Here is a 16846-nt window from a genome sequence, read left to right on the forward strand (position 1 = left end):
AAGTTTAGGGAACTATCTTTCCAGCACTGAGAAATATTTAATCTTGATTTCTTTCTCCTACAGAATATTTACTTTACAACTAGAAGGAGTTATTGCTTTGGGTGAGCTTGGGCCAAGAATGTGACAAGTGTGAGAATGCAGGCTCCCTGCAGGATTCAATGCTATTACAGCAGCAAGGATGGCTATTAGAATATAGCTTCACTCCTCCATTTGTTTCAGCTCTGGGGGGTAAGGTTTAAGAGACCCTGTAGCACTGCCTGGCTCAGTCCCCTCCAAGTTCAGACTGGCTAGACTCCAAAGTCCCCATGTTAAAAATGGAGCTGCGGAGCTGTAGGGGAAGGAGCTGCCCCTTTGTTTTATAGCCCTGAGAATCCAGGGAGCTCCCACACAACGCCCAACACTAAGACACTGGCTCCTTATTTGATTCTATCCTAGCTCTGGTCTAGAAAATAATTCATTAGACTTCATCTCTAAATATTAATATTTCAAAATTCTTTTTCTCATTGCAAGTAGACGTTCATTTAAAAAGTGTGCAGCCTGAGGCCCCTGAGGGGGCTCAGTCAATTAAGCTTCTGACTCTTGATTTTGATTCAGGTCATGATCTCAAGGTCCTAAGATTGAGTCCTGCAGCAGGCTCTGCACTGAGCATGGAGCCTACTTGAGATTCTCTCTCCCTCTCTTTCTGCTGCACCCCTCCTCAAAAAAAAAAAATAGTAAATTAAGATAAAATATGCAACCTAACTTTTCCCATCAAATCATATTTTCCTAACGATTAAGTACCATTTCATAAGTGCCCTATTTTCATTTGAAGTACATCTTTGCTGATCTTCTATGTTTTAGCTTTAAGTTTGCTGCTCTTTGCTTTCTCTGAACAGGCAATAATGAATGATCTTTAACAAACCATTAAATGTACTGAAAAAAAAAAAAAAGAACTAGTGGATAACGCCTTTTGCATTAAGTGAAAAAAATCTTCATTCCAAAAATATACTCATCTAGTTGAGGGCTTTGCAAGTCTATGCCTTATCTATTATCTTTCTTTAAAATAGCATAAGCTTGTCACTGGTATACTCTTCATAAAGGAAAATTTCCTTAATCAACTAAGAAAAAATTAGCTTAGAAAAGCCAGAATTTTCTTTATTCATAAAGACAATATACTGCTTTAGTTATCTACAAAGGGTATGAAATTTCCATTTTAAAACTTAATGCCTACGATATTGTCTCTAAGATAGGACATTTAAAACATTTTTGAATTCTAGTCTATGAAATTCCTATATGTAACCATAGATATTTAACTTGTTAAAATTTTTGATTTTATCATTTCTCTAAAGAAAAATGTAAGCATTTTTAGAATCATGAAGCAGAGTTATTCCTACTGTAACTTTATCATGGACCAGGTCCATCACAATCTGTCTACAAAGTGGCACAACTGATTGAAGCTCCAAAGTGTAATATGATTTTATTTCTTTGATGATTTGAAACCAGGCAGGATCAGGATCTGCTTTTCCAGACTTATCTCTTATTATTCCACCCCAAATGCTCAACGTTCTTACAAGCTGGGCTACTCATAGATCTCAGAACAATAGCCAACATTTTCCACCTTTGTGTCTTTGCTCAGGGTGATCTATTCTCCCCGCACCCACACCCCTCTCCAATCTCATCCTGTGAATTCGGTCCTCAGAAGCCATTCTTACTACACATTCCCACCCTCCTCTCAGGAATTGGGTGTGATCTCTAAATTCTATAAATCACCAAAGACAAGAAAAGAGGGAGGATGAGAGAGAGAAGAACAGAGGAAAATTGCCTTTACCATTTCCTAACATGTGGCAAATTGCGAGGCAGAACTCTCAATTTACTCATTTGCCAATTTCCCCAAGGAGACCAAAGGCTCCTTGAAGGTGACTTGCCATGTTTTATTCATTTTTATATCCCTCACAGAATACGGGGCTGCGTCTGACATATATACTAGGTGCTTATTCTTAAGTGTCTAAGTACACTGGATTCAAATAAACATCTCAGATAAATATTACTTCTATATATGAGAAAAACTGATGAAGTCCCCAAACAGCAAGGAAATGGGGAATATTCATCTGTGTAAGCCGACTCACACCAAGCCCTCTGTTAAAACAACAAATGCAAATTAGGTAGAGGAAGGAAGTACCACTTCCATGAGCCTACTCTGCATTTGTTGCAGAGAAACCAATGAACAAGCACCATAAATGAATTTGCATTATGTTGCTAGCTCTAATTACACCACCTCACTGATCTCCCTAACCCATTAATCCAATTTAAAGTTCCATTCACAGCAGTTCTGTTGTGTGGACACACAGTAGAAGGGCTGCAAAGCTGTGGCCAGTGACTAACTCCATATTGTCCCATGCTCCTCATCCTTGCCTTTGCCTCTTCCTATCCCACAAACATTCCTTTACATCCTATCCACCAGTCAAGGCCTGGCTGGAAAACCACCTCTCTACAAGACTGTCCCTGTTGCCCCCAGCTCTCTTCCCACTGTGCCTGATGTGAACCATCCCATAGCACTGTCACATTCACACGAGAGGAGTTTACTCATGTTCACACTTTATCTGCCTTCCTTGACTATATCAAGTTGAGAATATAGAGATTTCCAAGGTATTTTTGCATTCTTTATATTTCCTAGTATCAAAGGTGCCCAATAAATATCTGTTCAATAGAAATTGCCATTTCCCAAACTATTATTTCAAACAAGGGCATTCCTATTAAAATTATTATTTATTTTAATATCAACACTATATCTGAAACTGATGATGTATTACATGTTGGCTAATTGAATTTAAAAAATAACTGTTCTGAGTTATTGAATCTTCACGATCAATAGGTATTTTGCAAGTTAGTGAAGATGTGAGTTGTTGATCACCTCTAGAAAGAAAGAGAGAGCCCAAAGAGAAGTAATTTGGAGTTGTATGCTGGGACACTAACAGGAGCAGGGTGGAGGCAGGGGAGGGGGGGCAGGAAGGGGGCAGGAGTGGCCCATATGAGAAAGGCCCATACAAATTCAGACCAAGAGATCTTCTCAAGATTTCTCTTCAAGCTGGAACTGAGAGTATCCATGTTGCTTTTGGGAGTAGGACACTTCTAGACCAATCTGTAGGTCCTAAATGGGAAGGTCTCTTGGTGTGGATGCTCATTATCTTTAAGCACACTGTAGCAGACATGAGTGCCCACATTAGCTCTAAAACCAGACTGGTGTCTTCGTGTGCCACAGGACAGGAACACCCTAATACCAAGGCATCAAGAGGTAATTATAGTGGAAAGAAAGCAAATCAAGTCTTCTAGACCCAAGCTTTAGTCAGCAGCTAGTCAGTTATATATGATCTCAAGTTATCTTAGTAGAATTAATTAATCCCTCAGGACCTCAGTTTTCCTGTCCATATGTAAAACAAAAAAAAAATCATAATAATACTTTACATATATCCAGAGTCATTGTGAAATCAGAATTAGATTATTTGTATTAAAAACACTCTTAAGAGATAAAGAGGTACTACACATACATCAAGTGTTGTTATTATCATTACTATATACCTACCATTGTTTATTTATTCATTTCAGGGGCTGAGGGACAAGATATAATTGAATTCCCCGTGACCACATGGAGTGGATACCAGTCTTTCAGTGTTGTGCTATGAAAACCTATTAAAACTGTTATATTATATTAAATTAATATTCAACACAGATTATTGTTATTAATAACCAATAACCTATTGATTAGGTATAATCAATAACCTATTGACTATTAATCAATAATTATTATTATGAATCACCAAGATAATTCCTCATTTTCACAGAATCAGTGGAAATACACCTTATAAGTAACTATAATACCAATTTCAGATTAGCAGGTGAAACTGTATATTTCACCCATCAGGATTAAAGAAAAGTACTGAGCTCTTATTGGCATTTACCATGCATGCCTTGCATGAGAAATCAAGATGCTTGGGCTTGAGACCCAGAATCTATCACCAACAAGTTTGTGAAACATGTTTCTTTCTTTTTTTTTTTTTTTTTTTGTGAAACATGTTTCTTGTTGGGAACTTCAGTTTCCTCTTCAGTAAAATGATAACGTTAACATATCTCTAATATTCCAGCTGTAATTTCCTATGAATCTCATTCACATGAGCAAAGGTCTTTGATTTTACTCATGCTAATCATAAAGGAATGCAGCTCTTCACTAGCCTTGTGGAATATACCTTCAGATAAGTGTGCTTCTGATGCATGATTTCTTGTAGGTAATATGTAAAAGCTACGATCAGAAAGCCAGTAGCTGTAAGTCCAATGCCAAAAAAGCTCAGCCTAAACAGCTGTTAAAATCAACTCCTGTTGTGTAACTAGAGGGAACAGGCTTTATTTCAGGCCCAACCAATAAGAGGTCCTGTCCAGAGAAGCTTAAGACTCACACCAAATAAAAGTATGATCGGTGAGTATCGGGTTCTTCAGCTTCCACGTAATTACTATCTTAAACCATCCTCTATGATCTCATGATTATCCTGGCATGTCTTTGTTCCCAAGTTAAAAAATCTACTGTCTAGTAAATAACAGTGCAAAAATGAGAAACTAGTTTGAAATGGCCTTAGAAGCTAAGCCAGTTGTTTCCAAATCTAAGCAAGGTTTTATTAGAGTGGTGGTGTGTAAATTATCTTTCTAGAAGCTTTAGCTTTATATTTTAATATAAATAACACTGTTATCTGCCCCATTTCCATCTGGTCACATTTGGTGGGACAATTAGAGGCCCAAAGGCTTTTTTTTTTTTAACCTCAGGAAACATATTAATACATTTTCCCACAGAGATGTGAGAGGACTCTTTTGGATTGTGAAAATGGGTAATAATAATAATCAAAGGCTTTAATTGAATAATTAATTCAACTAAGCCTTAAAACAGAAAGATGGAGTAAAATAAAGATAATTTATGAAATTGCTTAAGATGCATCTCCAAATGATCTCACTGAAGGGGAACTACATGGATTCTGCATTGTGGCAGAGCTCAGGATCAGAAGACCTTACTTTTACTCTCTTTTTTTTAATCCCAGTACATTTGAAGCCCGACTGATACAGAAAACAAGGTAGGGAGATCAGGCCAGGGGTTTGCTAATCCTTCTTTGTCAACAATTTTAAAGGAGAAAATACACTCTGGCCAACACCTGCTGTCAGCATTCATCATCTTTGGAGCTCTCTCTTCCCATCATCCTCATCCCTAATTGCCTCTCTTTCTGGCATCAGGTTTATAACATTTAGCATACTTGGTCCTAAAGGCCTCCTTCTCAGGCCATTCTGAAAAGTTTACCCTAAAACTATTTTTAGATGAAAAACCGAATGTTCTTTCTATAGCATGACATGCAGGTGGTAGTTACCAAGTTTGTTTTTGACAAATGAGCAGCTATTCAGACCCTTCACAATCTTCCCAGTGCACTGTGGCACCATTTGCATAGATAACATTCAGTCTGTAATAGTCTTGCCAGTATCCCTTCGATCCTTAAGATCCTTCATGATAAACTACAATCTTTCATGGGATATCGAATGGTAGTTACACTGTACCAAGTCAAACATGATCCTAAGGTTCTCCAAACAATCAAAATCCTCCTTTCCCTGAGAGACAGAAATGCATGTAGAGTTGCAAAGAATCAAGAATGGCTATAGTGATGAGTGAATGATGGTGGCTCAAATATATAGCCTTTTAAAATGTCAATGAAATGTATGTTTTTCCTATAGCGGATATTTATGAATACAATATTTGTATGTACAAATACACATACAAATATAAGTACTATGTATAGTTCTGGTCATACTGGCTCTCTGGGGAAAAGTGCATATTCAGTTAACGTAATACCTCTTACTGGACCAAAAGTTAATGGGATCAAAAGACATCTGCCCATGTTAAGACAGAAAGAATTGCTATGTCAGGGGCTCAAATGCTTGAGCATCTGGGGTAAGACCCTTCAAGTTTGCAAATTCTAAATATAGCACTCTGGTCCAGTTAGAGACACTGCATTCTTTACCTTGTCCACCTGGGATAGACACTTGCATACAGCCCTTCCACGTCAGAAGTACCCACCTGGTGTCTGTTCAGGTGTCCCACCGAGAGCTGGAGCAGACTGCTCATGCCTGGTCAACCTCATAGCTTAAAAATCAACAACAACTCTATTTAAATAAGCATTAAAAACAACTTGAGCCTAGAAAATACACTCAGTGCTAACTCACTGGATAGTAGGGGCATGTTTTAAGTTTAGTTTTCCTATTTGTAATTAACATCTCACAAAAGATGTTTGCATCACAAAAGCTTTGTGTTTTTCTGTGAATCTCAGGAACACCTTTCAGTGTTACTTAAATTCTTAGTCTTCAAAATTGTTATGTGAATCAATTAACAAGAAAAGAATAAGAAGTTAACCTTATATCCCAAAGTGGCTGGTTAAGTTATAAAAGAACTGGGAAATTCATAGAAATTATAATTTATTTAATCTAGATATTGGCTTCTAGGATCTGATTCGGTCTTCCCTGGGGCATAGGACTACCACAGGTTATTCTTAAATGGCCACCTACTATAATCTCTGCTCCCTGATAAACTGAGTTATTGATTGCTGAAGGGCTTTCACTGACTTCTTCCAAAGTTCGCAATACCACATTTTATAGCTTGTCATAAAATACAGAAAAATGTAATAAAAAAAATCAAATCATATTTGTGATTAAAAATGATTATGTTATATAAGGTTGTCTTCTAATACAATGCCAATGAGAAAAGCAAACCTTTCCACTTCTGACAGGATAAGAAATATGTTTTATGGTTTTGTGTTATGAATTTCATAGAAGTTATTTAAAAATTAAATCACTTGATAAAGTTTACAAGTTAGTAACATATTTAAATATACTCATTCACTAATACGGTTATTTAGTTATGAATTTTTATTTGTCACTCATGAGCCACTGCTAATCATTAGAGTTCATTTAGTCATCTGGTAATTTAGGGAAATTTTTGTTTTCTTTCAAAGTACAATATAAAGAAAGACCTTTAGAAAACAAGTATACATGGTCTTTTTTTTTTTTAAGTTGCCGATGAAGCTTATTTTTATTTATAAATTATCTGGTGGAGCTGCACAGAAATTCAACTTCTCCTCAGCTGGCTTTTCCTTTTCAAAAGCAACCATTATTTTTGGTTTGTCTGGGAGCTTGTTTGGCTGTCTCCATCATATATGAAAAGCAAATCCACTCCAAATTTCCACTCTACCTCCTCAGGTGCCATGGGTCTGACCTGTCCCAAATCTTTTTCAGGAAGCTCTTGGGTTACAAGGCTGGTAGTACCTACACTTATGTCCTAGGACTCAGGAGCAGATGCTGCTTCTATGTTTCTAGCCAGGTCAGTGGATTTGCTGCCTTCTGCATTTCAAAACAATCTACTGCTGGACCAGGGCTTTGCTTCACCCACAAACTGGAAAAAGCCCCCCAGGACACTGACATTCTTGGGGGTGACCCTCTAGGGAATCTGAAGCCCAAACCTATTAATGGAGCTTAGTTTGCTAAACATGCTACTCTCTATGAACACTCAACAAGACAAGTCAGCCTCAGAAAGACATTAAACAGATTTAAAGGAAGGATGGAAGAAGATACTCAACGAATTTTGGAGGTCAAGGTCTCAGGAAGAGAGAGTGCCCTCTTGGATTCCACAGGCCCCTTCACGCTGTCTCTCAGAGAACGCACACTCTTCTGACGGTTCCTCGCAAAACGAGCCCTCTTGATCTTCCACAGTGCTGCATCACTGAGGTTAGCGACATTAGTCCTTACAGCAGTGATAGCTTTGCAAAAGGAATTAGATGTTATTTTCTTTAATGGGTCATGCAGCACAACTAGTTTAAAACAATCCCTCTTTGTGTATTTTCAAGATTAACCTCTTTCATGGACACATGAATCATTCATCTCTCTTTATGGTGAATCTTACATAAAAAGTCATCACTATTACCTATCATGACCATTGTCTATGATTTTTCCACTTAGACCGTAAGATTACATTGTCTAATTTTTTTATTATCATTAGATAGTTGAGTGGACAATTCTTCCCATCTATTTAGAGCTGTAGGTAACCAACTTATTAATAAGCATGCAAAAGTGAATTTACAAGGTGCAAATTTATCTCACAGAATTGCTCACAAACACTGTAAACATGAAAACTGGGTTAAATTTAAGGAATACACAGTCAAAAATGGTTATCATAGGTCCTCAAGGAAATGAGCAGAGTTTCACTTTTGCAATGCCAGAAAATAGTTTATCTATTATGGATTACTACAGAGTTACTCAATAAATATTTGAAAAACTGAGTTCATGAAGTCAAGGCATCCTCCAGAATGGGAAATTAAGCTACATACATAGTATGGTCTGCCTAGCTAGCAGATAGAAGAGGAACTGTGACTGTTTAAAGCAAGCTCTTTATTTTGCTTACTTGTAGGAAAAGGAAATTCTTTGTTACAATCCAAATGTAGCTGAGCTTCCAAAGAAAGTGTCTCAAATCTGTTGACAAAGAACTCCCAGCTCAAGGCAGGAATATCTTGCTTAAGAAAATGCAAGAGTAAAAGCTTGCTCAGTATTGTGGGTCGATCTTTAACCACAGTATCAAACTGGAAATCAAGACAGAGACACAGGCCCTGGGGCGGGTGAGGGGGAAGAAAGGTTAAGTCAGATGTAAACGTCTAAGTTATTTCAAAGGAATTAAATACACTATGCAAAGTCAGTGAAACAAGGCAACCACCACAATTCACACATATCATGTAGAATAATCCAAATGAAATCTTTTATTACAAGTTTGGTAGAAATAAAGTGCAGAAGAGGAACTTCTTCTAATTATAGAATATCTCTTGAATTTTAGTTCAGGAATCTAAACTAAATGTATGTTACTGGGTTTTTTTGTTTGTTTGTTTTTTTGTTTTTTGTTTTTCTTTTTTTGTTGTTGTTGTTATTTTTTTTTTTGTTACTGGTTTTCAAATGCATTCATTAATAACCACTTAATCCAAATGCTCTCAAACTCATGTTTCTTTTTTCAATGTCTATAGTTTCTATTAAAAGAAGCATGCTTCCAAAGCTACATTTTAGAATATACAATACAGTTTTCTAATTCCTCTTCAATGCTAAATGCCATGGTTCTAAAAGAAAGTAAACTCATTCTGTCTTCTTGGAATGTTAGTGATACACAGATTCTCAAAGAATCAAGTTTGATTGGATTGAGCATCCATTTTTCCTGTATATGAGCCTGCTTACCATTCTCATTTTTTTCTAACTGAATGAAATTTAAAATCCATAATTCATCCAGGAAATTCTATTAATTCATGCCATTCTCACCTATTGAGTGCTTCCTACATTACAGGTCCTGGGCAGGTATGGGACACACAACTACCTAATCTTAAGACCAACAGAGAAGGAGTATACAGAAGATAAGTGGGAATTTTTATAAAGGGGAGTGTGGGTCCACAGTCAGCATAACCACCTAATTTCTCAGATCCTGCACTTTCTTCTCAGTCTTTTTTATAGGAAGAGCGCTCATACTGGATTGGAAGCAGTGTATAGACACAGATACAGTTAAGAACATGGACATTATTATAACTCAGAACCTGAGTTTGCTCTGCCACATACTAGCCACGTGACTTTGAAAAAGTTACCTACCTCTCCCAACCTTCAGCTTCTCCATCTGTAAAATGGGAACCCACAAGATTATTGTGGGGATTAAATGAGACTTAATACACTATCCTGGAAAGACAATACCTATTTGGCCAATTTTAGCTCTTGCCATTATTATTAGTTTTAATTACAATGATATAGTAATAAACAAGATGCCATTGTTTGGAAGGCAGGAGACTAGAACATTGGAAGAATTGTGTCCTTTGAAGATTCACATTATCTCCAGATTTGGTTTCTTCAATTATAAAATAAAGGCACCAAATAAAATAAATATATGACTCTTTCCAGGTCTCATATTTCACGCTCCTTTGACTTTCCTTTTGGTAGGCATATTTGCCTTCTCTGGTCTTGCTTTGATTTATACTATAATTCATTGTGGAGATGATTTCTCTTAGTATCTAAGCTCTAATGACAAGAGCTCCCAGACCAGGAGCTAGCTAAATAGTAGAAGATAAACCAGCCTAGTTAAAAAATCTGCCACCCAAAAAAAGTTATAGAATTATTGTATCTGTCAGAAGTGGTATATAACCATATGGACAAAGACTGAAAAGAACAGTGAGAAATAAAAACAAGAGATCTGTTAATAAGGTCTGGATCTGGGATGTTTTTCTCCATTTAAAAATTCCCACTGTTCTTGCTATCATCATCATTAGTACTGTATGTGCTTAGTAGAGCAGAGCACCATCCACAGAGCAGATAACACACATCTGAGGGACATCACCTGCAATGCTGGCCTCTTTATGGTGTCAAGCAGGAGACCGGCCCTGGTAGCCACTGCTGGGTTGACATCTTCCACAGCTGTGAGAAAGCAGCAGAAGGCATGTGCCAAGGAATACTTCAGCAGGTGGTTTTTGGTCACTGAGTGAATGTCCAAAAATCTACAAATCACAGCCACTTTTTCCACTGCAATGTAAAAGGCAGAGGACAAAAAAATCGACACTTACTTAGACAAGAACTTAACCCACAGAGAAAAAGTTATCTATGGGGCTCCCTACACTCTGTTTTGAAAAACCAAAAGGAAATTCTAATGCCACCTTCTTGAATGTCCCATTTTATCTGTTCAACAGAAAATGTTTCTACTTACTGCAGTACTTTTCTGCTGGGCAGCCTTGATTTAGCTGTGATTTGTCTTTTTTTTTTTTTTTTTTTAATGGTCCTCCTCATTACTTAATTCAAACTACATTTCAAAGTATTCAAAATGCCTCCATGCTCATGTCTTTGTCCATTCCAGGGGTCCTTCTGTGGACCACACAGGAAGACAGGAGGTACCCACTAGGCTGACTTTGGATTCTGGACCCCCTGCTACATTCTTAGTGTATGATGATGTGAAATGACAAACAGACTTCCTAGGGCTATAGCAGTTACATGTTTGTTTGTTTGTTTTAAGATTTTATTTATTTGTGAGAGACAGATAGAGAGAAAGAGAGAGAGAGAGAGGGAGAGAGAGGGAGGGAGGGAGAAACACAGGCGAGGGAGAAGCAGGCTCCATCCAGGGAGCCCGATGCAGGACTCGATCCTAGGCCTCCAGGATCACACCCTGGACTTAAGGCTGTACTAAACTGCTGAGCCACCAGGGCTGCCCTTATATGCAATATATGCATGCTTACTTGATAGATTTCTTTTTTTTTAATTAAGTATTTTTTTAAGATTTTATTTATTTGAGAGACGATAAGGTGGGGGGAGGGGGAACAAGCAGAGGGAAGGGAGGAGGGAGAAGCAGACTCTCCACTGAGCAAGGAGACAATGCAGGAGTCAATCCCAGGACTCTCGGAAGCATGACCTGAGCCAAAGGCAGATGCTTAGCCAACTGAACCACCCAGATGCCCCTAATTAAGTTTCTTATTTTAATTCCAGTATAGTTAACGCTCAATGTTATATTAGATTCAGGTGTATAATACAGTGATTCAACAATTCCATACATTACTCAGTGCTCATCATGCTAGGTGCGCTCATTAATCCCCATCCCCTACCCAACTCTGTAAGGCAGTCAGAGATGGATTTCCAATCATTCTGCAAATCTGTTAAGTGATTCCAGGTACTCTTAAAACATGGCTTTATAAAACGTTAAAGTAGCTAGGGAAGTAATCTAGTGCCCTGAAAACAAAACATTTTAGTACTTTACTTAAGCTATTCCAGTAGCCTGGAATATTCTTTCTATTCCTCTCTGCTTATTGATGTTCTTACCATCCTTAAAGAACCTGCTGGTAAAATTCTATCTGTTCTGTAAAGTCTACTCTGACCTAGAGTGGCCTTTTGGTCCCATGAGCTCCTGAAAAAATACTATTTGTTTACAACCTGTTTGTTCACATAAGGCATTTGTATGTTCATATGTAGCTCCAGGACATGTTTTATTTTTTGTGCTCTTGAATTATATCTTTAGTTTCTTAACCTCCTCCATGTTTATATTTGGTTTCATCAATTAAATACTTCTTTTTATTGGTCCCATAGTGCCTAGTACATGTAATATTTATTCCGTAAATTTGCCAGTTCACTTATTTAAAAAAATACATTTATATATATATTTAAAATATATACTTAAAAATATGTACACACACACACATATAAAACTAAGAAACTATCCTAGATACTTGGAGGATGGAAGTAAATAGAAAAATGAATTGTTAAGGACTCAGTGTTTGTGTTTCTTCTCCTCCTGCCACCAAAATCCATATGTTGAAGCACTAACCCCCAAATGTGATGGCATTCAGAGGTGGGGCCTTTGGGAGATAATTAGGTTTAAATCATCTCATGAAGGTAAGACCCCACCCCACCCACCCTGTGCTGGATTCTTTTAAGAAGAGGATGGGAATCTGAGCTCTCTAACTTTCTCTCTGCTATGTGGGGACACAGAGAAGAGAGTAACCATATGTTCCTGGCACCATGATCTTGGACTTCCCAGCCTCCAGAACGGTGTGAAATAAATGTCTGTTGTTTGAGCCCTCCATTCTATGGCACTCTGTTACAACCTGAGAAACCTATGAATCACTCCCAAGTCTTGGTGTAAAAGTCAACTAAAGAAATAAGACAGGTATGGCTATAACTGAAATGTAATATAAAAAGCTATAGATACTACTAATGAGGTATAAATAAAATGCTAGGGAGACCAAGGGACAAAGAAATCACTTTCCACCGGGGGAACTGAAAAGGTGGAACTCACTGGTGGCATGTGAAGGGAGATCCAATGGAGGTGGCATTTGAATGGACCTTGAAGAGAAGAGGATGTCAGATAGAGAGTAGAGTGGCCAAGAAAAAGGTGAGGGAAGCAGGAAGCAATGGAGAAGTTGCAACAGGGTGTCAGAAAGAGCAGGAAATGAGGCTATACACACAGTTAGACCAGAAGATGTTTTGATTGTCCGTGTAAGTACTTTATTTTGAACTTTATTCATTCCATAGGTTTCTTTGAATAGAAAAACAGCATAATCAGAGCTGTGATTCAGAATAATATAATTCTTAAATTGGAATGAAAGAGCATAAATATTTATTTGCTTTATTTGTATTTAAATACCTGTAAAATGTTGCCAATACCAGGCGTCCCCAAAGCTAGGAAATGTTATTACTCTAATTCTCTACAACAGCTGATGTTATCATATAAATCAGCCCCAGGGATTCTCAGGGCATCAAAAAGTAAGAACTCTTTGAGGGGGCCAGATATTATGGAATGTATAATAGTTAACTCACCTAATGGAACTTCCATTTCTTTGCCAAATTTTGGAGACATGGAAATACACAGAGCCATTTTGATAAGGTACACCATGGCATGTGGGCCCTTCTTGCTGCTCCCAAGAATGGGAGTACTAGCAGATTGGGGTGACAGTGAAGGCAGCAGATGTGAGGCTAAGAGAACACATCCAGGTTCCTTCCTCACCATGTTCCTCTGAGAACTTGCAATTCTAAGCACCAGGAAATTATACCCATCACTGGTCCAGATTTAATCCCTGATGCTTCAGTGGAAAAGGTATAACAGCAGAGATTCTCAAACTTGAACTCAATTATCTGGAGACCTTGTTAAAGATGTAGATTCCTGGCCTTACCCCCTAAGAATCTTTTTTTTTTAAGATTTTTATTTATGTATTTGAGAGAGAGAAGCAGAGACCCCCCCACAGAGCAGAGCCTGACTTGGGCTTGATCCCAGGACCTGAGATCAGGACCTGAGCTGAAGGCAGACATTTAATGGACTGAGCCACCCAGATTCTAATTCAGTAGGTCTAGAATGGCGAGTGTTTAACAAACATTCCCAGTTACTTTGATGCAAGTCACCTATTGTATCATGTCATATTATATATTATATAGACTGCATAATATCATGTATTATGATGACTGTATAATTTCTCAATCAAGCCAGGATCATTTGAGAATAAATAAGCATACAATTAATAAATACAATTGGACAGCAAGCATAAATTAGGACTATCCTAGGCAAACCTAAATAGGGTCATCCTACCTGAGGGTCACTCTGCAAAATACGAGTATAAAGGAAACTCAGTTAAAGTAGAACCACCAAAGGACACTAGCAAGGAAGGCAATACTCTTTAAAAAGAAAGGGCAGGGGCACCTGGGTGGCTCAATCTGTTGAGCGTCCAACTCTTGATTTTGGCTCAGGTCAGGATTTCAGGGTCATGAGATAGAACACCACATCAGGCTCCATACTCAATGCAGAGTCGGCCTGAGATTCTCTCTCTCCCACCTCCCCACTTGCATGTGTACTCTCCCTCTCTCCAAATAAATAAATAAACAAACAAATAAAATCTTTTTTAAAAGTTCTAGAAAGGAAGAAGGAGAAAGGAGGGTCAACAAGAGATGTCATGACTGGACATCTGGTTTACCTTGTGACCCCCCAGAGAATTTTTAAGCTCATACAGAGGTACCTGCTTCAAACCTCATCTTCCAGTCTTTGCTGTTGAAATTGCCATTTATGATTGTCCAGAAGATGTCAGCACCATGAGGAAGTGACAAAGCATGGAGAAGCAGAGGGACTGCCAATGAAGAAAGTTGGGAGAACTCAGATTTGACGACTCTCCACAGGCTGAGGAAGTGAGAAGCAAAGTGGTTACAGTTATGATAACCTTTCTAGAAAACAAACACAATTATCTCAGTTTAAGGGAAATGTTAACAGGCAGCTGCGAGAGATGCTTTTGGTGAAATTACTCTCATCCACAAGACTATAGTCCTCTGATAAACCTTTCCTAAATCTCTGTTCTGTTCATTTTTTTAAAGAAACTACTCTTATGTAACAATGGTGTAAACACCATTTAATACTATATCTTAACATAAAAAATAAAAATTAGATATTAGATATTCAGGTATATAAATGAGCGATACAAAATTGATATTAGTTCTGTTAAGAGGATGAGTGAAAAGTGATTTTTAAAAAAATTTTCTTACTGTGAACATCTGGAGAGCTTTGTTGGGTTTGCCTGACCAGCAGCCTTTTTCTCTTATTCTAGCAAAGAACAAGTCTATTTTTATTAAGAACAGCCTCTCCACCAACTGGCAAGGCTGTCAGTCAAGATCCACCCCTTCCTATATCATAAGAGTGAACACAAAACCCAAGCTGATCAAAGTAGTTGAAGGAAGCAAACCATATGCAGCATTGCTAGAAAACTATCCCAGTAACAAAAAAGCCTAGGTTTCACCAGTCCCCTATGGCTTTCCCAATTTTCTAGAGAAGCCTTGTTTGAAACCAGGAAAATAGCGTCCTTCCCCAGATCCCTTCATTGCTCATCATAGCTTTTGTGTCAGGGTGGTACTTTGAGGAAAAAACTGGGATATGTACCCAAAGGCTGAGGCAGAGATCCCCAGCACTGGCAATCCACTTGGCCTGGATAAATGTCCTATAGAGGCTGTGTTTGTTTGTTTGTTTGTTTGTTTGTTTGTTTAGGGAGGCAACGGGCGGGACAGAGGGACACAGAGAGAGAATCTCAAGCAGACTCCATGCTCAGTTAAGAGCCTGATGTGGGGCTTGATCTCAGGATCAAGAGTCAGACACTCAACCAAGTGAGCCACCCTGGTGTTCCCTGCAGAGGCTGCTTTAACAATAAAAGTTGGCCTATTTAGTATTCCCACTCCCACAGAATGAACAGAGCTTCTGCCTAACTCCCAACCCTACTCCTTTATGGCTTTTGCTTAGACTTGCTCATCCATCTGTTCAGATCAGTCCTACTCTTCCCCAAATCCAGGTCAGCCAGGTCTACCCTTCCACCAGCTCCTCCCATTTCACCTGTAGAATTCCCATTTTATCATGAGGAAACTTCTGGAGACTCTTCACTTTTCCCATTCTATGCTTCTGTACTGGGCTGAACAGTGTCCCCATCCAAAGTATTCCTAATACTAAGACTTCTTTTCCCTCTTTTCCATACTCTTCTCCCAAACATCAATCCTTTTCTGATTTCATTTGCCTCCCATCTTAGACTGGATCTCAGAGTTAACTATTTCCTCACTCCAAAATTCCTCATCCCCCTGACTTCCAACATAATCTGATCACAACTCCCTACTCCTGAATAAATCCACACTGCCCCCTTTTCTCATCCATTCCCAGACCCTGAAATTAACTTGGTCCTACTAATTCCTACCAACTTGGGCAACCACAAACTAGTGCTAGCTAAGTTCAGTTTCACCCTGAAGCTGGCCATTCTTAGACTATTTTCTGTTGACTCCTTACTGCTTTCCTTCATGAACTATACTTTTTCTCATGTTCCTTGAGCTCCTAACCCAATCCCTATCCTCCTCCCTTTCACTAAAGACATCAGCACCCACTACCCTTAAGGTTCAGTAATGAGCTCCCCCTGACACTTTATTTCTCCTTTCTTCAAATTATATCTCCTTTCAAAGGAAAGAGCATCCCTCCTCTTTTCTACTCACCTTTTGTTCTTGATCACATATTCTTGCCTTCCAGGGCCTGGCTCTACTCACTATTCCCTTTCCTCTGATCCTTTGCATTGACCATACATAGTTTCAGATCTTTATCCTAAAAATCCTTAACATCCACTCCTTTTCCCCCCTCTAAATATCTGATCTCTCTCCCTTCCTTTTCTAATAAACTTTACAGAAGAATGTTCTGTGTTATATCTTGACATTCCCAAAGCCACTGCAACATGCTCTTTGTATTCCCTTAAATGTAGGCAGTCCTTAAGGGTCTCTTTTTCTCCATACTCCTGTTACTAAAGTA

General features: G+C 38.3%; 1 protein-coding gene across 1 annotated transcript in view; it reads right to left on the minus strand.

Annotated features, from left to right (window-relative positions):
* Positions 1–16846, minus strand: part of UNC79 (unc-79 homolog, NALCN channel complex subunit) — a 235537-nt gene that overhangs the window by 83372 nt on the left and 135319 nt on the right. The window contains exons 23-26 of the mRNA XM_041757925.1: positions 14547–14704; positions 10403–10584; positions 8453–8654; positions 7632–7811 (exon numbers count right to left, since the gene is read on the minus strand). Coding sequence (XP_041613859.1) covers positions 7632–7811; positions 8453–8654; positions 10403–10584; positions 14547–14704 — 722 coding nt within the window. The remainder of the gene's footprint in view (positions 1–7631; positions 7812–8452; positions 8655–10402; positions 10585–14546; positions 14705–16846) is intronic.

This window comes from Vulpes lagopus, chromosome 6, assembly GCF_018345385.1.
Source record: "Vulpes lagopus strain Blue_001 chromosome 6, ASM1834538v1, whole genome shotgun sequence".
NCBI classification, from domain to species: Eukaryota; Metazoa; Chordata; class Mammalia; order Carnivora; family Canidae; genus Vulpes; species Vulpes lagopus.